Source organism: Siniperca chuatsi, linkage group LG9 (assembly GCF_020085105.1).
Source record: "Siniperca chuatsi isolate FFG_IHB_CAS linkage group LG9, ASM2008510v1, whole genome shotgun sequence".
NCBI lineage: Eukaryota > Metazoa > Chordata > Actinopteri > Centrarchiformes > Sinipercidae > Siniperca > Siniperca chuatsi.
The window spans coordinates 19,670,793-19,695,773 of NC_058050.1; the positions used below are offsets into that span (position 1 = coordinate 19,670,793).

The 24,981-nt window shown below is 39.4% G+C and overlaps 1 protein-coding gene and 1 long non-coding RNA gene across 2 annotated transcripts in view; one reads left to right on the forward strand and one right to left on the reverse strand.

The window, feature by feature from the left end:
- LOC122881935 (A disintegrin and metalloproteinase with thrombospondin motifs 16) overlaps positions 1-24,981 on the forward strand; it is a 53,718-nt gene that overhangs the window by 5,216 nt on the left and 23,521 nt on the right. Inside the window, exons 4-10 of the mRNA XM_044208723.1 lie at positions 9,100-9,565; positions 12,044-12,246; positions 15,077-15,160; positions 16,143-16,302; positions 18,099-18,204; positions 18,367-18,504; positions 22,002-22,155. Of these exons, the coding sequence (XP_044064658.1) occupies positions 9,100-9,565; positions 12,044-12,246; positions 15,077-15,160; positions 16,143-16,302; positions 18,099-18,204; positions 18,367-18,504; positions 22,002-22,155 (1,311 nt within the window). The remainder of the gene's footprint in view (positions 1-9,099; positions 9,566-12,043; positions 12,247-15,076; positions 15,161-16,142; positions 16,303-18,098; positions 18,205-18,366; positions 18,505-22,001; positions 22,156-24,981) is intronic.
- Positions 4,997-6,578, reverse strand: LOC122881936. The gene is made up of 3 exons (XR_006379262.1): positions 6,435-6,578; positions 5,430-5,513; positions 4,997-5,167 (listed from the first exon to the last, which is right to left on the reverse strand). It is a non-coding gene; the product is annotated as an uncharacterized LOC122881936 (long non-coding RNA).

Genomic DNA, 24,981 nt, shown 5'->3' on the forward strand with positions numbered 1-24,981 from the left:
TCTAATAAACTGATATCAAAATTCAAAATTGAGCAGATTTATTGATGTTGAAATGATCAGTTAATAACAGAAGTGCATGGTATTTTTGTGTAAGGCTGGATTGAAGTGTGTGAAACAAAGACTAGCTCTTTATTTGTTCTGGTGGTGTTTAGGGGGAAATTGTAGTTTTGTTTTTACCTCTTTTTGTTTCATGTTATACATCCAACCTGTCCAGGATGAAACTCATTATTATAAGATGTAGGCTAATATTGCTAAATGTACAAATTCTAATTAGTACCCCTGGACTTGTTTGTGTTTTGTGGAGAATGTATGCTGAATTTCAACTCTTGCCTTGGTGGTCCTCCTCTTCTGCATGAATATAAAGGAAATATTACTGTAAGAATGATATTGTGAAGCAGCTCCATAACAGAAAGCCCTCTTAGCAGTCTGGACTAGAGAACAAAGGACTTTATGAATACACACTAATCCTCTCAGTCTTGAACTCACATATTCATTTACAACTCAATAATCACTGGAGACAGAGGGCAGCAACTGGGCAGTAGGCAGAGAAACTTCTGTAATGTTACTTATTTACACTTAAATATGTAAAACTTATGCTCATATAAGCTTTGCATCTGGACAACCTTGTTATAGCAGAAAAGAAAATGAAATTTAGTCATTCAAATTTGCTGTCTTTTCACAGTTTTAACCAAACAAATTCCTTAAAAACCAGTATGACCACATTTCACTTCAGCATGGCTTTTCCGTGGTTTTCCGCTGGTTTGCTGTTTATATTTTCATTGTAGAGGACCACTGCTGTGTCTGAGAATTGCCCTCTTAAACTACAGGCAGAGAATGGCACATCTCCAGGGATGCTTCTTCTTCTGTGTGTGTATATATGTGTGTGTGTGTGTGTGTGTGTGTGTGTGTGTGTGTGTGTGTGTACTTGTACTTGCTACATAGTGAGGACTGAAACACATACCTACTGAGTGACATTTTTGGAAAGTGAAGACATTTCGGCCTGTCCTCACAACTTCAAAGGGCTGTTTGAAGGTTAAGATTTGGTTTTAAGGGTTAGGTTAGAATTAGGTTATGGTCAAGGTTAGGGTAAGGGGCTAGGGAATACATTATGTCAATGACGGTTCTCACAAAGATAGAAGTACGTGTGTGTGTGTGTGTGTGTGTGTGTGTGTGTGTGTGAGCGTGTGTGCATGTCTGCCTTTCAGACCAGATCCCAATAAAAGATTCAGCCAAAAGGTCCAGGGTTGCAGAGACTGTAAATGTGGTTCTCACGACTGAGGCTGGCTAGGACGGACTGGGTCAGTGCATCAATGAGAATTTGACTTTTTCTGATGTGAATTAGGGAATTGCAAAGATACATCAGCAGACAAATGTATTTAGACTCCTGGGGAAAGCTAAAGATAGTTATCAGTTTTTAAAAAAATGCCAAAATGTCTTTTGTCATGTGCTGAACTGCATATTTTTACTAAAATATACATTGTCACAAATGACCCAAATACTGAATATAAGATGAATTTTTACATTCATTCCTACATTCAAATAAAATCACGATTTATATAGATTAGAAAAAAGCATATAAGTAATATATACATTTCTATCTTTGATTATCTGACAGTTGTGTATGTGTTTATGTGTGTGGCATGCACTCATATTCATATACGTTTTATGCAATCCAGATGTTCCAGATTATATGCCTATGACTGGTCAAAACATGGTAACAAAGTTCACTAGGCCTCCTGAGAGCTCATAGGAGACCTTGTACTTTGGTCTGGTTCTTATTTAGCAGGAGGCAGGTAAATATTGACCAGAGGAACCCAGATCAATAGCTTTATCAGTGAGAGCACCTGTCTCCAACTGCTGCATTACACCGCTTAAATGAGATCCTTCCATCACCCTTATTTGCTGTCATTGTCATTGTTTGAGAAATGTTACTTGATGAGGCAATTATTTTTTCAAAATTGAACCTGAACTTAAAAATCACATATAGCAGAATCTACTGTGCATGGACAGCTTCCTCAGTAGAAAACAAACCAAAAATGTACTACCATGTTTACCATGTTTTCTTTTTATTAATATATATTTTTTAGCATATTTCTAAATATGGATTGTTTTCTGTTTTATTGTGTTGTAATAAGTCTCTTCAATTCTCTTTGCCACCATTGTTTAATAGTTAAAAATATTTTTCTCTTGCATTTTTTGGTGTAAAGATGGAAATCTTTGTAGTCATCCTTTAATGTTATTTAATATTGTTCATCTGCATTTGTGACTTACACAGCCTTTATGTCAGTGTTTTGTCAGGCTGGCTGTTGGATGCAAAGAGAAAGATAAAGAAAAAGATCAGAGTGAAAGAGAGAGAAATATGTACACATGAAGGCTATAAGGGTCATCGTTCCCTCCCTGGCATTTTGAAGTGATGAAAACCCCCTTGTAAGGAGTGTTACGTTGTAAAGCTTATGTATAAATTGTCTTTTCAACTCCCCTCCTCTGGCAGCCCATATAGTGGTTAGCCCCGCTTTGATGACGGTAGGGAGTTCAACCATAAAAATCTCATACTTACAAGCAAGGATTTGGTGAAATAAAAGAAGCAGGCCAATCGCACTGACTCTGTTCACCTGCCAAATGGTTTGAAAATCTGCACAGTGACATACATGTGGAAGAGGAGATCATAAAGCAGGTCTTTCTTTGTGTCGACTTTATGTTGCAGCACAATCCTCTTTAGTCTAGCTTTTATGGGGGTGAGGGAGTTGAGAGGTAAGTACGAAGAGTGCCATGCAGTCATTGCAGTCTTACAACATGAATCATTATTGTTTCCCCCTAAATATGACATCTTCTGTGATTTTTAGCCATGCTAGCAGTATGGCTCTGGGGATGGTCATGTCGGGCCACCACTTTGGTCCATACTGAATCTATTGGATGGATTGAAACAACATTTTGTAAAGAGATTCATAGTCCCAAGAAGATAAAGTCTACTGACTTTTCTGTTCCCCATTTAGCCAGTTTAAAATTTCAATTTGTCCAATACGTTGGTATGACTAAATACTTGCAGTGTGGCTATAGATTGTTAATCTTGTTAACTTGGAGAGTAGTCTTTTGTACTACCCCAAACTGGAAACTGTTACCTGCTTGCTTTAATGACGTATTTCACAGAATGCAGTAACAACTGGGTCCTATGAAACTTAAATGCCTTTCACTAAGACATTACAATGCCAATCACTGTCAGACTATTCCACATCTAGGACTTCTTTGTGGCTTCCATTTAATGTCTTATTAATTTACCTCTAGATGACATAACCATCAATCACCATCTAATTAACACCTTTCTTTTGTACCAAAGGGAAATGCTAAATGTCCTGCCACTACAAATCACTTGGAGGTCATGTGTTTTCCTCTTGTAAATGGATGGGTGTGTTTCTTGCCTCAGGCCTGGTAGTAGTAGTAATAATAGAATGCTGCACACTTATCCCACCTCTGGGATTTCCAAGAATATATGAGGGATGGTCTATTGATGTGATGATGCTTTGAAAATCAGGCAGTGTGATCTTGGCAGGTTGCTCTAATCAATTTTTAAAACATACAGTAAAGATCAATAAAATGACCTTAAAGGATTGTTCCTAGTTTTATCATTTTCTAACATCACTCGTGGTTTTCTCAGTCATACAAAGTAGATTAGGCATTGAGTCATGTGCATGTGTCTCTGAGACTGGAATTAAGTCAGTTTGGAACATTTGTTGTTTCCAAACTGATTGACCTCCGGTTGCTGTAATGTGTTCTGGACAGCTAGCCAACAGATGACTAAGATACAGCTTTAAGTGAACTAGCTAATTGATTAAGGAATGGTGTCTAGTGCTGTAGTGCAATGTCAGAGTATCATTCCCAGTTTTTCAGTAAGCCACTGAGCCAAAGTTTGAATCCCTGCCTTCAACTGCTTGAAATATAGCCATCATGGAACCAGTTTGCACGAACCAAACACAGTAAAGAATTATTGCTGCACTTTGGTCTGTGAAAAGAAATGTTGTTTGGAAATTTTAAACTTGAAGTTGCAATGCTATTGAAAAACAGATTTGTGATGGCAACTTCTCCACTTGTAACATGGTTAACTTTGTAACTTGGTTACGGTACATAAAACTAATGGTGGTTAATAAGTAAATCTGATTAATATTCTTAGTTGCTGTATGAAACTGTCTAAGCTCTCATATACTGTACTTCTCATATGCTTGGACTGAAATAAAAAGCAAGCTTGGACCAAAAACCTAAGTAATGAATTTGAACTTTAAGTAAGTAAGATTTTGTTCTCGTTTGGTCTTCATTCAGAGGTAGACAGAACGAAGGAGAGAACCATATACTGCACACAGTCAGGTGCACCTTGTAATGCACTGAATGCTTCCCCCTCAGTTCCGTTTTCCTATCCCCCCCCCATTCCTGTCGCTGCTTGTCTGGATGCATCTGACTCCAGAGAGTCCAGCTGTTTGCGCCCTCCCAAGTAGTGTTTCAGCATTTTATGACTGCTATTTGCACCTCGTAGAGTGCAGTGTGTAATCTTATGAGTTTGGCTATTTAGGAAAGGCACTAGCTGACCTAATCTCCTAATTTAGTGGCATACACATATACTCTGAGGAAGTAGCAGATGTATGTTGTTTTATATAAAGCCAAGCTTAAACTTAAAGACTGTGCAGCGTTTACAGACTAAAGACATCATAAAAAGATTATCTGTGGGGTATGTTGGCTGTTATGCTAAGAAGACAAAGAGGATACATGTTGCTTTGTTTAAGACAGAAACATTTTGAATTCATTATACATACAGTACACTGCTATTGCATATAGTTTAGTCCTAGTCTGGTTTCTGCCTACAAATAAAAGCTTGTTCTGCGCACTACATAAAAAATGTGCATGCTTCAGAAGAACACAGAACCTACCAAAACACAAGTTAAATAATATAACATCAACATCTGGATTGAATATGTTAAGCACAGGACAAAAAAACTTTGTCAACAGAATTCATTAAACAATAAGGGGCATTGATCTATCTTGAGGAGAAACAGTCCATTCAGTCAGCGTAACAGCAGACGTAGATGAGATGAAACAAGGGGATGTGTGGGTAGTGACTTGTGCTTCTTGTTATGATGGAGCCTCAAACACAAGCCATACCAGTAGCTTATCGCCTACTCTGCTGAACACCCACAAAAAAGGTACAGAAATCATGAAATCATGAAAACTCTTCATTTGACAACAACTTCAGTGAGGAACAAAAATTTGAGAAGATAAGGGTTGTTAGAAACAAATTTGAAGATATATAGAAATAGACAGTTGTCATACTGCAGGGAAAGTGGAATCAATGAACTACTTCTACTTCACTACATACAGTACATCCCTATATACAGTATGTACACTGAGAGAGAGAGTTGGCAGTATGCAAATGAAAATTAGCTTACATAGTGATGACAATAAATCTCTTATTTTGCTGAGGGTCCCTGGAATTGGAACCTTGTGAAGGACCCCTGAAGAGCTCCAAAACCCTATTTAGGAATAATTGTGTAACATACCACACAATACATTTTGACAGAGCCAGTGAATCTATTTTGCACAGAACATGATGACAGCAAAAAAAAAGCTCTGCACCAATGCACCAGATAGGATATAGGAACTGTAGAATGTAACATATGCATGCGGTGCTGAAAGGGTGGAGACAGAATCGGCAGGCAGAGAGTGAATATTGTCACCATGAAATGCAGTCATAGCCATCATGACATTCATGCTTGTTGACATGCCTCAAGTGGAATTGTTTTACAGGCTTTGGCTAAGGTTGCAGTATGTTTTAAATTACTACCTCTGCATGATTCTACTTTGAATTGTTTGCTGTATAAATGCATCCACATCTGCATACTGCTCTGAGTAGTCCTATGCCGATATAAACAACAGTGAAAGCAAAGCCATTTGGAAAATTCTTAATACAAAAGTTAGATGGAGTTGGCAGTATGCAGTTGAAAATAAGCTCACTGTAAGTAATACAGCTCTGTACATACATATCTTCACAGTAAATACATCGTTCTTCTTAAGACTGAATGTCAGCCAGATGACCCTGTCAACTCCAGACTACTCTTTAATATATATCAGAACATGGCAGTTTCTATAACAACTCCTTAATCAACAGTCCAGTCCACAGGCTGCAGGTGTAAGTGCTATGATTGTATCTTTCCATCATGGATTTCCTCTTCTTTATCTGTCTCATCTCTTTTTACTGCCATTGGAATGAGCTAACCCAAAATAACACCTCATGACAATAACAACACAAAAAAGAAAATTTCCTATTATTCCCCTCCTCCAAAAGCTCCAGCTCTCGACTGTTAGGATCCCAACAACCCACCCAGACAGAAAAAGTACTTAGCATGAGAAAGTTTCAAGTTTGACAGCAGCGCAGTTCAGGTCAGAGGCCTCACCGTGACTTGGAACCAAATTATGACAGTCGCCTGTGATTAAACAGCTCCAGGGCTGGTGCCATGCGGATGACAGGATCACGCACCGGTTGTCACATGTGATTCTAACCAACGATCCTGGCAAGGATTATTTCTTGACCGTTGGCAGGGAAGCTACGGTACAAAGGAAGGTGGTAATGCATTAGCAAGCCTCTCTCTTCTCTCTTTCTCTTTTTCTCAATAATTGATCCCCCACCCTGTTCTTTCTTATTCCCTAAAGAAAACTGCAGTGTATGTCAGGGTCAACCGTTAATAGTCAGAGCCGTCTCATAGAATTGCGTGCAACATTGTGATGAATGGTGAGGAAAACCACAGCTATGCTTTTTGGGTAATAGAAATGACAGTGCTGGTGAGTTGCGGATGTAGCAAAATATGTGTACTGTCTGAGACTTGAGGACTTCATTATGAAGCACCCACTGTTTTTGGTTTGTTTATTTTTTAAACAGCCTAAAAGGTTGTAATCATCTCAATAAGTACTGGGCCAAAAAGTGTGTAAATATGTCTCCAAATATGTTTCTGCGTCTCTGTTTATGGTTATCTTTTGTTTTTCAAACACCAGTTACTGTACGGTGGGAAATGATCATTATCCAACACAGAAACACCTGTAAATAACAACTGCTCTCCGCTGGCTTGTGGTAAGGGCATAAAGGTTAAGAGTTGGATTTGAACAAGCGTTCCCCACATGGGAGCTTACATTTGACATAAACTTCAGATCCTTGCACTTCAGGAGTCATACAGATGCAATCATACTTTGGTTGGTCTTGGTTCTCTTTTTGCTGTTAGATTATGCAAAGTTTGGGCATTAATATTGTATTAACATTTGAGAGACTAAGCCAGTTTGGCTGCTGCAGAACCAATAATGCACAAATGCAACTTAAATGCAGGATAAGTTTCTTTTGCCACATTACGTGATGAAAGCTGTAAACTGTACAGTCGTTGCGGTAGCTTACACGTCTGTGTTGGCTTGGGTTTTCAGAGTTCATCATTTTCAAATTCAGTGCTTAATACAGTCACAGCATTTTCCAAGGACTCTGTTCCACTGGTTTCCTGATCTGTGGTTGATAGACTGGCGGAGGTAGAGGTCCGGGTGAGTAAGCGATGATGAAATAGGGAAAATCATTAGTGGGGATCATTATAGCAACATCAAACACATCACCAATAGTGATATGCTTCTGCAAGATTGACTAATTGCAACAAGAGATGAATGCACACACAGGTACGCACAAATCTGTACACATTCACACAGGCAGACATTCAGTTGCACATGTATAATATCCATCTTCCCAGCTTCCACGCTCCCTCTTTGTTGTCCCACATACACACATCCACCTTGAACTGTATTGAGACACACACACACACACACGCATACACACTCAGCCTGGGCCAGCCACAGCCTCACTACTGCCACTGTGTCAGCCTATTTCTGTGAGCCAGAGGACTGACTGCAGAGACGAAGGACCTCACACTCCACTCGCAGTGAAAAAAAAATGTTAGTCAATTAAACGTATTTTAGGGAAACCACTATTTCTGCCAAGAGCAGTTACCGTCCAAACATTTGGTGCCAGTTGACTGTCAACACAGATGTGGTGCGTGTTTGGAGAGACTGAGAGAGACAAAGAGAGAGGCAGAGAGCAAGAGAAAGTAATCTCCAAGTGTCTGAATCGGCTGCGTTGATAGAAGTTTATTGAAAATGGAATATGAAAACTAAAAATGTCTCAGTCTCTTTGGGAAAGAGAAAGAAAGTCTACAGAATGAGATAGAGAGAGAGAGAGAATAAGGTCAGCTGAAGAGATTTATAATGGGCTTTCTCATAACTTATCCCCTACAATCGAAAGGCACAAGGCACTGGTTCTTTAATGTGGGGCCCTCGCCCTCATATGGCTCTCCATAACAGCAGTTTCAAATAGTGAGAAATATTCATAACATCTAAGAACTTTTTTTACATATTATTTTCAGATAATACTTTAGGAGCTATTTTTGTTTGCTAGATTTCTAATACATATTCAATAATATGTAAGTAAGGAATGCCTTAACTTTGAGAACCGTGAGCATAAACATTGTTTACAAGAGAGATGCCAGCCCTTTCTATCTGATTTTGCTGAGATAACGTCTGACCCTGAACAGCAAAACAGATGTTGAACATAAAGTAACACGGCCAGTAATTTAGCAGCACAGAGGTTTCAGGGGGTCAGGGTTAGGGTTCGCAGTGCCCCAAGAGTCAAATTTTGACTAATTGCTGACAGAGATAGATTGTGAAGCTAAACGAATAGCTGGAGAAGGGTATTGTTCTGTTCATTTGTAATATACGACTGTGGCCCTTTAGGCTACTTTTTGAGGGAAGGGGAATGTGCTGGACATCGATAATATATACTTTACAGGTCACTTTTAAATATTTTATGACACAAGTGTAGCTACTTGAATAAAGGATGGGCAAGTAGATGTAAAAAGTCAAACATTATCATTTTAGTAAAATATATTTTTGCACCCAAAATTGATGTAAGTATAAGCCCATATGGCTTGAGTGCATACAAATTAGCATGGGTGCAACAACAGATTTGTTGCACCCAAGCTAAATAGGTTGAAGAGATATTGCTGTAAAGCTAATGGGACTGTTTTGTTTTGCCTCTAGTCAGGTTTGATCAGAACACAGGATGCAGACTACTTCTTGAGACCCGTGTCCCACAGCCTCGCTCAGAGTGAGAACTTCCCAGCACCCTCCAGCCGCCAGCCACACATCCTCTACAAGAGCAAGAGGGACCCCCGGACAGAGCAGAGAGGTCACAAGCCTCGGACGCTTCAGAAGAGAGCCACAGCTTCAACTCATCACAAATCGCACACACACTTTGTCACCAAGAGATCCACAGACTCACAGACAGACCCCACCTACAACACAGTTATTGAAGGTCAACACAGGGGCCAGCAAAAACAACAAAGTGATATCCATGGTTATCACCATGGCAACAATAACAACAACAGTCATGGTGACCAGATGGAGCATCATGGCAGTGGTCATCACCGCAACAGCCATCGCCATGACAATGACTACAGACATGGGGAGAAGCAGAGGCAACACTTCTGCGGGAGACGGAAGAAATGTATGTAAGGGCAATTTCTCATTCTAATCCACATGTAGCATTATTACGAACTGCACTCTCATATACCACCTCTTCATGCTGAGATGCATTAAACAGTCATGCACCTGTTTCCCATACATATCTTAAGTAAATAGGGAGACAGAATGTAAGTAACACAAATGTCTCTAGTTTTCTGTTTAAATTCTACAAATCAAAGTGGGCACTTAGGATATGGAGAGATGTAAAAAGAGAAAAGCATTGCATGAACCTTTTCTGCACTGATGATACAAGATGTATTTTTTAATACTTCAACAACCCAATAAGATTTTATAATGAGGTTAACTTTACACACCTATATTCTCCCACCTAAGGGATATTTGCCTTTGGATCTTTTTTACATGAACTTGAAAAAGGAAAACAGATTGACATATGATAATTATTCTATTTGTTGACATTTCCGGCTAACTGTTAGCAGTCAATCTCCTAGGGTTGTGGTTGGTTGTTTAACGGGAACACAGATACACCACCATTAATATGTTCCCATATTAACATTATTGCAATGCCAATATTCATATCATATATTTACTGCAAAAGTGCGCAAAATTCCCAGATACTTACAGTACTCATGTAGTAAGAACAACACATGGTGCATCATTTTGCAACACTACATTAAAAGTAACACATTCTGTGCTAACATGTGCTGTCGTTAACGCGTCATTAGCACCTGTTGCGTTAAAGAGAGAAAACAAGATGTGTGTTTTTACTGATTTAACAAGAGGGTGGATTATAAATCCAGACATGCAGCTTTTTTGAGCTGACTGCATTTTTTATTTATAAGTCTACAATTTTGTAACCTTTGAACACTTCAGCAAATCGACATGTTTGGTAAATTTCCTTGGATAATTATCCTCAGGGTAGGAAGCTTTGAGAAGACGTTTTGATTTGCATTTCACGTGATGACAAATGTTTCCTCTGAAGAATATCATCTCAACTTATGTTGACATTTTTGGTGACATTAGTGACACAACCTGTGAAGGGTTAAGGGAAATGTTTTATGTTTTTCTCTCAGGAAATTAACACAAGATCAGTTAACATTGCTGGTGTCACAGGGGTCATTTAAAAGAGAGCAAGCAGAGACTGGACTGGTACCACCGCCACCATTACCCTGCAGAACCCCAGCTGTCTGTCTCCTGTGAAAACACACTGATGTTTACATTCCCATAGGATGACATCACTGAACACCTGTGCCATGTTTTAGTCAAAAAGGCACTTTGGTCACTCACCTGCTTTCCATCTATATAAGCAAACTTTCTAGCCTTTATAGTTTATCGCAGCCAGGCAGTGATGGGTGAACGTTTTGATAGCCTGAAAACATAGAAGTGAAGATTTGAGGTGATAATGTCACAAGCTGCAATAGTTTTAGGCTCTGCTTTGCTTTGACTTGTGTGTACTATTGACCTCATATCATAGTGTAGAAGTGAATATGGATGTGAGATGTTTTTTTCCCAAAGGTGATCCAGCTTCAAAAGGAAAGTTAAAAACAGGGCACAGCTAGGCATTTGAAGTTAAGATAAAGTCTGTGTTTGTCTGAGTCACATATTCATTTAACAAAGCGTTGATAAGTTCTCACAATAAGCTTGTATTGTGAAATTATTGCAATTTATGTCATAATTTTTATTTAAAAAAAGCTTATCTTTTTTATCTATGACACACTGACATAATTTTGGGCACCATTCAAAATTACCCTTATTAACAAAGTTTGCGAAGTGGATTGAAACAGAGATAGGTTAATACTGTACATGAATTGCTTTTACTACATAATGAATCAAGAAATGGCCCTTGTCCATCATCATCTAACATTGTGTTATGTCTACAGAATATGAAATTGCTCAGAGATCTCTTTGTTAACTACACTGACAGCTAAATGGATTTACTTTTAGCATTTAAAGCTTTCATACAACTGTTGCATGTAGAGAACATTTGACTTGCTGTAGCTGCTGCTAATGTACAACCACATACTGTGGTTTCACACTTTACTTAATGGTAGCATAACACTGGGACTGCCAGAGTCAACAACAGAAAAAAGAGCTCAGTTTGCAGTTTATCCATGACATCAGGTCATGAAAGTAAGAGTATATTTAATCATCCAGAATGGTTGTCAGCTACTTGCCAGAATCGCTGGTTAACACTCAGAAGTGGCCATTTGGCTGGTGGCTATAGGTTCATTTCAAATATTGCACAACATATAATCAGCTGTGTGAAGGAAGGGTTGTACTGTATATTTGTAATGGACGTCATAACTGCTATTAAATTGCTATTGTATATACTATTGTTTTTTCTTTTATCAATCACTTACAACCCACTATAATGTATAACAGTTTGTTCCTAGTCATGTGGACTCTGCAGCCACAGTGTGCTTCATAACGTTTTGTAAATTCTTCATTTCAAAACAGTTCATTTGTTATTGAATTTTCACTCCCTCTATCCTGTTTTATTCAGACATGCCCAAACCTCCAGAAGAGGATGTCTTTATCCTTCCAGATGAGTACAAGTTCATCCCCAGGTACAAAAGAGCAGTGCTAATGAAGAACCAGGCCAATCAGAAGCTCAACGTGGAGATGCTGGTGGTGGTGGACAGGAAGATGATGGACAACCATGGCCACGAGAACATTACCACATATGTTCTTACTGTGCTTAATATGGTGAGGGAAATCTAATTATGCATGCAGACATCATAGCAGCTGAAATAAAAACGAAAATAGAAATGTATAGATTTAATTGGAGGTGTGATGTATTACTGTTTGTGTAAACCAGGTTATTAGCCACACTAGCAGCTGGCTCTAGGGAATGTCAGTTCTGTCATTCTGTCCACCACTTTAGTACAGACATTTGTTGTTTATCATGAAATGTCTCAACAACTATTGGATTCATTGTCTTGACATTGGGTGCAGACATTCATGTCCCCCTCAGGATCATTGCAATCATGTTGGTGATCCCTCAACTTTTCATCTAGTGCCATCATCAGATCAAAATATTAATTTTTCCAGTATGTTTATGACTAAATACTTCCAAAATCAGCCTCAGCGGTACTTCGTGTTTAGTACTAATTAGCTAATGTTAGAATGCTAACACGCTAGACTAAGATGATGAACATGGTAAACATTCTACCTGCTGTTAACATTGTCATTGTTAGCATGCTGATGTTAGCATTTAGCTCAAAGCACCACTGTGCCTAAGCCTCACAGAGCCAGTAGCATGGTTGTCTTATTTTCACAAATGTAATGTAGGATATGTTCTTCTAGCTACACCATGTCTTTCAGCTTTATGTAAGAAAGGAGGGTCTTGAAATGCATCTATGTATAAGCAATTATTTACAATTGGATTTAACAACAGTACAACAAAACCTTAGCCTCCCTTCAGAATTGTTCTCATATATTTTGTCATTATACAGCATGTAAAAGCCATACATAAATTTATTTGAAGTTTGCCATCGCTTAAGGTTTAATGACTTGACACCCCTGTCTTCCATTCTCACTTATCAGAAAGAGCACATCTGAAAACATGAAACTGATATCTGGGTGAGATCATGGCTGCAACGCTCACACTGTGGCTACCCCCCGTTCCCCGTCCCCGTCCCTCTCAGCTGATCTGCAAGCAAATTCCGTCACGCTCATTTTGCTACTTAATGACTGACTGACAAATCCAAAGATAATCCGTCTATTTTGAAAACATAGGTCCCTCTAGTAGAAACCAAGCTGGAGCAGTCACAGCCCGCCTCAAAGGAGTCACCTAAATACAGTATGTGGTTTCACAAAAAAACACCCAACCCCCGATATATATACCCCACCTGCCAGCTCTCATGGGTCTTAAAAAGGTGATTTAATATTTGTTAAAAATTGTATCTGATATGCCGTTCCAGCATTTCCGTAGATTTATGTTTTCTTCGCGGCAGAGTGGAAAGACTTCAAAAACATTTTGTAATTACCGATTACAAAAAAACACTGTACATTATGTACTACAAAACACTGAAGCTCTATGGAAACTGGTGATTGTTTCTTTCATGAGGCAGTGAAAACACAGTGATTCACTGTATCTGTTGAATTGTGCAAATCTGAAACTCTGTCAAACACTGGTGTTCCAGGAGATCTTAGTCTAAGTAAGTGGTTTTGATTGCCTCTTTGACCTCAGAGTTTAGCTTGAATTCGGTAACAAACCACAGCCATGTGTCTTCTCATGAGTCAGTGCAGCGGAAGACTAAACATCAGGAACATAAGGAATGAATGAGAGTGTTCCTGAAGGGGGGAAAAAAGGCTTAGTGAGTGGCACCTGAGGTATTCACAGGGCCTGAGAGAAAGACAGAGAGCGAACAAGAGCAAAAGATCAGGAGTCCACTTTCAAAGTCCAAACTGTTATGATTGATGGTCAGATATCTGCGTGAGTACAAGAAGCTGAATTGGAAACACCAGTTCTGGCTGTCATACCTCACCAATACCATCAAATCGGGTTTGTGTGTTATTTCTACAGTAATGTCAAAGTGTGTTGTCTCATACAATTGACACAGACTTCTCTATTGTATGTGTCTACATGTTGCAAAAATTGATAGATCAAAAGTATAACATTATTTATATCAAGACTTAATGTAGTGCTAGTGAGCTTGACCTATAGATGAAAATATCCGTAATCACCTCCTGATTTCATATTTACATTTATGACATTTGGCAGACACAGAGATCAAATGAAGGAAGATGGTGGGAAACAGTGATTAGCTGTGGGGTTGTAAGGGGGTAATTGGGAGGTTTTTTGACACAGAAAGCAACATGTTTATTTAGTTGAGGATATGTTCCCCTTTTTTAAGTCTGTCTTAAAAGATAACTCACATGCCTATATGTACAATTAAAGAGTTATTGTTCACTGTACTCATTCCTCCTCTACATACTTGGTGTGAAGAGATCTCTTCCTAACATGACTCTAACAGAAGTGATGGGGGACAAAATCCATTGTCCTTGTTCTGTGCATTTCAAAGTTCAGCTGAAGCTAATGTGAGGCTTAAGCAGTCTAAGTTAGACAAATCAGATGGGTATGTTCTAAATTTGCTGTGTTTTAGTACAAATGTCCCTCTTTGTGTTACTATCCTTTCACCATAGCTTAGCAAAGAAGCACTGTGTGGGGAAACAAGAAAAGGGAACTTTGCAAGGTATTCACTTGATATGACTAACTCAAACTGCTGAAGCCTCATAATAGCTTCAGTTGAACTTTAGGAAGGGTTTTTCTCATAGCCAGCATGGACAGGAGGAACAATTACAGTGACCAATAACTCTTTCAATGTACATATGGGCATATGAGTATTGTTTTAGGACAGACTTGAAAAAAATGTTGACTGTTGTCAAAGTTGCTTTAGAGAAAATATTTCCTTGATAACTAGCTCCAAACATTGTCATTGTGACAGGACTTTGACAAGGTGATTGTAGACAAATAAAAGGATTTTGTGAACAGTAGGCAGTATGTAATAACATTTGTTTGTGTGCCTTCTAGGTCTCCAGTCTCTTCAAAGACGGTACGATAGGGGGGAACATTAACATAGTGATAGTGGGCCTCGTGCTTCTGGATGAAGAGCAGGTGAGCGTCTCAAAGCCTGTAAGCATTGGCAGGTGAAAACCCTAATTAGTCCAAAAATCCAACCTCTCAAACACAGTCAACACTGTGATTGATGGCTGCATTTTAAAATGGATTTGTGGGGTTGAAGTGTTTGAAAATTTCTCCCACAAAGGGCTTTGTATTCATACGGTTAAAGGGACTCCAAGAAAACCAATAACAGTGTCCGCTTTTCTGTGTTATCTGTACACGCCATGGAGCTTCAGACACGAAGGGAATGCAAAACACAAGAAATTGCAAAAAAAGATTATTTGTTTATTTGTTTTTATGGCTGAAGGTCCAGATCTCTTAGGTCTCTCAGAGATTTTCCCGGGGTCGTCCTAACTACTAAGGACTTTTACAGTGGTTAATTATAGGGTATACATTTCCTTGGCTCTTTGCCAAATTTAGGAGGGAAATTCTTGTAGAGTTCAGGAAAGGGAAGGACAGCTTGAGTAGAAGAGGAAAAAGAGAGAGAGAGGGACAGAAGCAGAGACAAACAGGTGGGGTACTGTTTAAGTCAAGCAGGAGGAGAACAGATTCTGGTTTCCATCCACCTGTGATGTTAATAGATTTCAATCTTCCTTAAAAGACAATTATCAGCCAGAGGAATGCCAAAAATGGCAAAAATGTCCCAAACATTTGTCTTCCTAGCTGCAACACTTATTTTATCAGTGTCCCCTTTTACATCTTCATGTTACCTTTAACATACACATGTCTAAAGATCTTGGTGATTGATTGTAAAGACCAGGCAAGGATCTCTTAATCCAAAAATTAGCAATATATGTAATAGCATTGCCTTTTCTCACTCTATGAAGTAATGAGATGGGTTTTATTGATATTTGTTGACATACTGATATGTCATTTAATTTGACTGACATTTTTCTCATTTAAATCCATAACACTTTGTGCTCACAGCTTCCGTCCATAAAGACAATATTGTCTCTATGTCTGCCTCTTCTCACAGGATGGCTTGGTGATCAACCACCATGCAGACCACACACTGAACAGCTTCTGCCACTGGCAGTCCACTCTGGGAGGCAGAGAGGGCCGACACCACGACCACGCCATCCTCCTGACAGGACTCGACATCTGCTCTTGGAAGAATGAACCCTGTGACACTCTTGGTACATCTTCAACATTGAAAAGTAGATTCTGCAGTTACAAAATGCCCGAAAGTATAATTTGGGACAGTATAAAGGATCCCAAGAAAATGCAAGGACAAGAGGAAATATTGATCCAAATATTAAAATAATGACAAGTGAGGAAGTAAGATCACTCAATTTGACAAAGTCACATAAATGCCATCTGTCCATATTCTGTGTTTGTTTCTTGCTCTTAATAGAAATATGTAATTCTTTCTTAATATCTGTCTTTCTCTGGGAAGACGCCCCTGTCCTCTGTCACACGGTGTGATCGAGGGTCACACCAGCCAAACCAGATGTCGAAAAAATCTGCAGCTTTCAGATCTTTTCAGCCCCACAGTATCAAACACTGTATATAGTAATGTGGAAAAATATGAAGTTTAACTTAAAAAGAATGAGCATAAAAAAGCATTATCAGAAGGGCAAAGCTGAAACATACTTATTGCTGTTTATAAAATACAGACCTATAAAAAATAACACACATTATTGCAGACGCAATATAGCAGTTCAGAAAATGACACAGCCTAATCATGTTTTCACTTAAATCACAGAATATCAACAAAAAAGTGGAATTTAGCTATTATTTGTAAAGACCAAGCTCAGCTACTTTAAACACACACACTCAGTAATCGTGAGTGTAAACCATCTAATAAACTAATAACAGTTTGTTTGTGGTAATGACCATGCCAACACATTGTTGTCTTCCACACTGTGAGAAAAAACTTCCATTTTGTGTCCCAGACACACACACACACACACACACACACACACACACACACACACACACACGTACGAACAAATACACACTACCTTCAAACCCCAGTTTTGACTTCAAAGAGTTGAGGCTAGCATTAGCCCTAATCATTGCTATGAAAGCCCAGTTCAAAGGTCTGTGTGTGCCTCTGTGTGTATGCAGTCAAAAGAGTTAGTTCTGACTAAGGTGCAAGGCAAAATGACCATTAGTGCTACCAGTCAGTATATAACACAGTTTATTTGCATTACTGTTACAGCCCTATCCCTCAATGTTTTCCTCCATATTTCAAAACCATTATACAATATCAATGATCTACCTCTTTCCTGACACAAAAGGAACTAAATGGCAGTTCTCACAGTTAATCTGCCTGCTTATGTTTAATGTCATTATTAACATTAGTTATGTACATGAGAACAATTTTGGGCTTTTGCACTCTATGGTGAATGACTTAGAGCCCTAAAATAACAAAACACAAGGCTAAATTCTCCCTGAGACACTGAGACAAAAACATTAAGGGAGACCCCCATGGGTATTGTCCTTTTTGATTCAGAGCCAGGGGTGCCGTGTGTGTATATGTGAGGAGGAGAGACAGAAGGAGAATGGACAGAGAGACGCATAAAGGGAGCTAAACAGTAAAAGGGAGTTTAATAGAGAATGAGAGATATGAGAAAGAAGTGAAGACAGAGAAAGAATGTTTTTAAGTGAAAGGTAGCAGGGGGATCTAGGAATGTTCCCACAGAGTCCCATATCTTAACATATGGAGGGGTTTTAACCCAGTTATGCTGTGTTTGATGTTTCTTATGCATGCAGTCCATAACTAACTCAGACTAGGGGGAGTTCTCTGCTTCCCATCTGAGAGAATCCTCTCAGTTTTGTACTGATAATGCATTGCAAAGTTAAAACGTAAAATGTTTAAGTAGGATTAAGCACGGCTTAATCAAGTCAGTTACAGTTTATGTTGGAACTGTTATGACTGATGAAATAATTCAACTGTGATGTAAAAATTGACTCGCTGGTTTTGCAGGTTTTGCTCCAATTAGTGGGATGTGCAGCAAGTACCGGAGCTGTACCATTAATGAGGACACAGGCCTGGGTCTGGCATTCACCATCGCCCATGAATCCGGACACAAGTAAGCGTTTCCATCACTCTCATGATCTCATGATGACCAAAAAAATAAATAAAAAATGCTGAAGTTAAGGCGTTGACCATGAACCACAACGTCTCAGGGTCATTCTGCTGGATCACCCTTGCTACAAACATATTTACATGGTACCTTTCTTCCATTCCCCAGTTTTGGAATGGTCCATGATGGTGAAGGGAACGTTTGTAAGAAGTCAGAGGGCAACATCATGTCTCCCACATTAGCCGGACACAATGGTATCTTCTCCTGGTCTGCCTGCAGCCGCCAGTACCTCAGCCGCTTCCTCAAGTAAGCAGCCATATTTTCTATTATTATTTTTATCTTTTATTGTGGTGAACAATGCTACAAGAATTGATTTAAGAAGCACTTATTGTTGATAATGACATTTATGGGTATCGCTGCTTCAAGAGTCTTATTAAGTTTTCAGAACATAAGAGCTACATCACATCCATATGGCATATTGTTGAGTAATGAGCAAATCCTCATGCCAGCTTTTAAGTGCTCATGCAACAAAGACATGAAGCACTATATCAGTTTATAAAACAGAATTATTAAAGCAAGAGTCCCCCTGGCAATATTTTAACATGCATTGTGTTGATATTATTCAGCACGTGTTACTGATAGATGAACATGTGTTGTAGAAAGTCAGCAGCAGATATATCAGTTAGAAATGCTGCGCTGATCCAAAGAGTGCCAAGTGAAAAACTGCACGTATGTTATAGGCCTAACTATTACGGGACTTGCCTTATTTTGCAAAAGCAAGGACAAACAGGCCTACTGTGTGTATGTGTGTGAGAGGCTGAATATATAGATGAAATAGCAACTAAGTTAAGTGATACATGGTGCTTCATTTTCTCCTGTAAGTGTCCTTTTACAGACTGCATATTATGTGTCAAGATACATGTGAGTCAAAGTGTGCAAGGGAGAAAGTTGTGTGTGTGTGTATGTGCAATAAGTGCATTTTCATGCATATGGCCTGCTCATCCAAACGAGGAAAACAAGCATCACAGACATAGCGTCCATGTGTCTGGCTGTGTTTCTATGTGTCTCCTCACATGTGTGTGTGTGTGCCTGAAACCAGATAACCCAGAACCAGTGCCCTCCACTAAATTTACCAGTGTGTTAACTGAACTGTCAGGTCTCCCCTCTCAGAATGGTGGAGACAGACAGTGTATTTCCTCGCTGAGTTATTAGAGCTGGGGTGACCTCACCCTTGTTAGGCCTGTCAGCCTTATATTAAACTCCCATCACCCCCAGAGGCCACGTGGAAGGGATCTCTGCACCACTGAAACAACCAGGGGTCGTCTTCCCGTGTAATCACTGAATGATAAAAATGCTGAAATGCTGTACGTTTTCCTAATTGCAATCAACAGAATGTTATGATATTTAAATGTTTTTGGCTATATGTGTCTCGTTGAGTTAACTAAGTCTCCTAAATGTCTCTACCTTCATCTGCTATGGAGGGAAGTGTTGTGTCAGCCAACAGAGTTTACATCACCCTCACTCTAAATCTGCCTCTCCTCAGTCAGCTATGAGAGAGATGTCTGTGCCAGCAATGTATGTATAGTCAGATGCTTTATCTGAGCTCTTTGTCATGCCTAAAATGGATGGACAACTTTCATGGCAGGAAGGAAGCAAAATCCCCTTAAAAGCCACTCGACATTGTTTTTGTTTGTATGACCACTGGTGAAACCTATCAAAAAGTCAGTGATACATGAAAGTAACAAGGTTCTCTTGAGGTCCCATTTCTTTTCCCAGAGACATACATGCCACAAAGGACACAGTTTGGCCTACTGGTCACCTGATGGCCAACATCTGAGGAAACATTTCTGTATCTCTTGTAGAAATTCTTGTCTTGTGACATTTTGGGAAATGTGCTATTTCACTTTCTTGCCGAGAGTTAGAGGAAAGATCGATACCACTCTCAAGTCCGTATGATAGGTATGTAGTTGGAGCCAGCAGCAGGTAAGTATAGCTTAGCATAAAGACTGGCAACAGGTGGAAGCATCTAGCCTGGCTATTTTGGTAGCAAAATTCACATACCAGCACCTCTAAAGCTCACTGATTGACACATTCTCGCTTCCGTACAAATCCATAGGGAAAGGGAAAAAGGGAAAAAGGCCATTTTATGGGGGTTATGTGCCAGACTATTTCTTGGACTGAACCAGTAACTTCCTGGCAACTAGCCAGGCAATTTTACATTTTGCACAGATTAAACAAACGAGAAATAACGTGTTAGTTAGTGATCTTTAGAGGTGCTGATAGGTGGATTGTTGTTGTTTCCCCCTGTCTTTATGCTAAGTTAACCGGCTGCTGGCTCCAGCTACATGTTCACTGTGGACTTGAAAGTGGTATCAATCTTCTTGTCTGCTTTAAATACCATTTTGGTGAAGCTCTGAATATTTTGTCAGAGGTGTTGACTCAAATCAGTGATCATTGTAGTTTCAGTGATGCTAAGCAAATATTCTGGTACAGTAGGTGTCTTCCAGGTGAGAATCCACCTGTGACCACTGTTCCTTTTGCCAGTCTTGTAATTGGCATTATGTCATCAAGACTTTTTCACTTGCCACATGACATAATTTTGTTGTACTTTGTGTTTGTATGAACAAACCATGGTGAATATAAAATGCCCAACAATTTTTGTCTGGAAGAGATGAGTCAGGAGATCAGCAGAGAATCCTAGAAGAGAATGGGTGCTTTTTCTCATCTAATTTATTTATTTATCTTTTATCCCCAGCTGATGATAATCTTGTGGTGTACAGTGTTTACAGCTTAAATTTTGGGAAAACATTTTGTCCTAAGCCTCCTGCAGTGCCATAAGTGAATACAAAAAGCTGCTCTAAAGGGAATATGTCCCGACATCCTGCAAATTAGCTACACTGGACTTGTCATTGTATGTTTGAGTGGACTGTAAATGTAATGTATTTTTCAGAAACCTTATTATGTGAATAATGTAGAATATCAGTATATTGCACTTGCTGAACAGCCATTGTTCTCAGTAGGCACATAGGACCCATAAAGCAATAGAAGATCTCACACACGCACGCACACACAGACACATATACTCTGCTAAAGCAATCAGGACCACTCACATGTACGATGAACCCTTCCAACATATTTTGCCTTTTCATGCTTTTCCACCATATTTTTGTATTATATTCCCCTGACTGCAGTGTATAAGCTGTAAAACATCTCTGTATAGTAAACCAGTGATATCAGATAACATTGGAAACCCCCTGCTAGTGTTCGGATATGAGTGATATGGGCAAGGATTTTTTATGTCTGTCATAATTGAGTGTCTGATGCATTAAAACCATTACTCTCGGGGTTTGAGTTGTTATGTCTCCATGGCAACTCTTTACAGTACTCTCCAAAGTGGGAAACAATAGAACATCGTGGACTGATGCTGTCTGTTGTGGAATTTCTGTGTGCACAGCATGGAGCCTTATATACCAGCTACCTTACATTTATAAAGACTGGCACTGAATCACATGTCTGTTTGACTGTTTATGTCTGCATGTATGCTGTATATTATATAAAGTTGTTTAAAGATGAATGATTCATTCTGCTTTCCTTTGCTCTCTTATTCCCTACTTTTTTCTCCTGTTCTTCTCCTCCGCTGACCTATTCACCTCCACTCCCCTCTCCTTGCTGCTCTGCTCCTCTTCTCCCACTTTTGTTCACCTCTTTATTCTTCCTTGTCTTGTGTCCTCTATTTTCTTCTTATCTCTCCTTTTCTTTACCTACTTTTCCATTACTTCCTCTTTTATTCTCCTCTCCTCCAGTTCTGCCCAGGCTCTGTGCTTATCAGATGAACCCAGAGCAGTCAAAGAGTATCGGTACCCTGAGAAGCTGCCTGGCGAGCTGTACGATGCAGACACACAGTGTAAATGGCAATTTGGGGAGAAGGCTAAACTCTGCACACTCGACTTCAAGAAGGTAAAATTAATTTTGACTCAATTATGCCATCCCATGCAAATTTTAAAATGAGTTAAAAATCCCATGCCATGCTATAATTCTCTCAGTTGTTTTCTCAGCACACCCACTCAAACTTGAGTGCCTAATTAGTTTAAAACAATCTGGTGGCCATTGTGTCTTAGGAAAAACAGAGAAAGAAACTGAGATTGAGATGGGGGGAATGAGGTAGAGGAAAAAAGGAAGAATAAAGAAAAGAGGAAGTAAAAAGAGAAACTGATTAGGGTTGCATGCCCTTATGTGTCTACATACATGCATGCTTGCATACTGTACTCTCTCTCTCTCTCTCTTTCTCTCTCACACACACACACACAAAATAAACAGTGAGTTATAATACTCACTGGGATGGATGACTAAATATATACTGGAGTGTTGCCAATGGGAATCTCTCCTTGTTGCTCTCCCATTGTCTCATTACTGCTGATGTTACTGTTTGAGATACCCTGCATGAGTCCAGATAGGGTTTAGATTAGGCAAAGGTGTGTTCTTGCATCTGTATTAGAGATCTTCATGGTACCCCACCTGAACCTCACCTGAAGATGGGCCTGCCTTTCCAAAGAAAGGAGTCTATGGATATTTATTTGTTTTTCTTGAGACGGTGGCATTTAGCTTTTTTGGGGGTCATTCTAGCAAAGCTCTCATATGCAAAAAGAATATAATGCATACTGAACTCCACTAAGGGTGGTAAAATCACACAGTTAAGGTTAGATTACCACCGAGCAAAGTGGACATCTATCCTGGGGACCTATTCTCTCAGGAGCCCTAAAGATCCTTGGTTCACCGCATGGCAATTAATTTGTCATAATTGTAATTGGGCTAACTGATTAATACAAATGGGTGGCACGGTGGTGCAGCAACAAGGCGTCTGCGTTCAAACCTTCCAGGCCGGTTTGCAACCCTGAAGGATAAATGAGTATAGCTAATAGATGGTACGAAACACAATTTTACATGATCTTGGTGCTGTATTGGAAGGGCACCTGTGCTCCAAATATATATTTAAGCACAGCTAATGTTTTTAAGTCACTGGTGCAATATTGCACAGTGGCCCTGAAATGCAAAACACAACATTTCGCAAAAGAAATTCAGACCACAGTATACAATTTTTCTGCTGTGTGCAGCCCTTATGGCCCTTATGTTTGTGTTGCCATTGATTGCAATCAAGTGGACCTGTCTGCCTTCCTGTAGCACCTGAAAGGGGAACACTGGTGAACTTTTTCTGGATGATGCCACTTGTGATGTGAATTGTTTGGAGTATGGGACAGGACTGACAGCAAGACAAAGACAAAGTTGTTGTTTTTTTCTTCTTATAGATTACTTTTGAGGTTTTCTGCTTTGTAGAAGAGAATGGTGGAGTTGGGAAAGAGGCTTCAAAATGCCACAGAGATTATTAGCTGGATTTGAATCCATGATATCAGCACATGGTATCCTCTTTAGCCTGCTCATCGAAACATCCATGCATTATTTCAGCTATAAGATATTTGAGAATTGCTCCCTTATGGTTTTGTTTTTGGTCTTACACTGTCTTTGCTCATGCACCTGGTAGCAGGAAGGTGCACAGGACCACAAAAATCCCCAAGCAGCCATCATGCTCAGTGTCTTTCCAGACACTTGTTACTCATAAAAACACTACAAGAATCGGCCTCAGCGGTGCAATTTATCGTATAATGAATTCATATTTCATGAAACTTTTTGGCAGGCGTTGTCAAGATAAGGTGCCGCTGGAAGAGCCAAATGATACTCTCTATGGTGTGTGTGGTTAGATAGAGCTGGGTTACCCTAGCAAAAAGCAAAATAGTATGTCTTTCCCTTTTTCTCTCCTTAACTGAGTCTCTGTCTCACTCTGTCCATCATCGCTCTCTGTCTCTCTCTGTCTTTTCCTTCCATCACTCATTTACTCTTTTCCCTCTCTCTCTCTGTCTCTCTCTGCCATTTTTACTGCTGCAAGCAAAACAGCTGGACAAATAGGCCTTGGGATGAATTCCATGGTGGCTCTTGGCAGCAACAAGCTGAGGCCGAGGTGCCTGCGCTGAGTTGTCAAAATCTGATATAGTCATTCAGATAGTAATAGAGTGGACATGTTAAAAAGTAGCAGGATATGTTTCTCATGCAATGTGAGCAGGGAAACCACCCGTTGCTCCCATCTGAATCTTTCAGATCACTGCTGAGAAACACAGCCATGACGTCAGGTAAGTTTGGTAAGGCAGTTGTGCCCTGTTAATGCACATTGCATAGCATTATCTCTTTGTCTTAATGTTTATATGCTGTGTGTGTTTCACTTTTTATGACTGTGAGATGTACTGTATGTTAGGCAAAGAAAGTGTATGAAAATACCTATTGCAGCTTTTCTTCATTTAATTATTTTGACATTCTGCTGCAGAAACAGTGGGTGTGTATTTTTATTATCATTGATGCATTGCATTGCCTGTGGGATAATGCCTTGCAACACTTGGACCAAATTGCATATATTTGTCTTCTTTTTTTTCTAAAATGTTATCCTAGCTACTGAAGCATAAATATTTTGGAGATACAAGGTTGCTGTACACTGATAGCTTGCCAGAAGATCATTATTCAGACTATCTCTATTTCAGCAAGTTTCCATCAACATGTTTTAATAGCTCTCTAGTGGCAAAATAACAATGTTATCATGATTTATCATCCTTCCCATTGCAAGCTTTGTTTACAGCTGTTGTGAGGAGGATACTGATCATCCCACTTCTGAAATTTGGAGCAGAAAAACATGTTAGCAGTGTCGTGTAACTTGCTCTCTGCCTTTCTCCTGTGTTGTTCCAG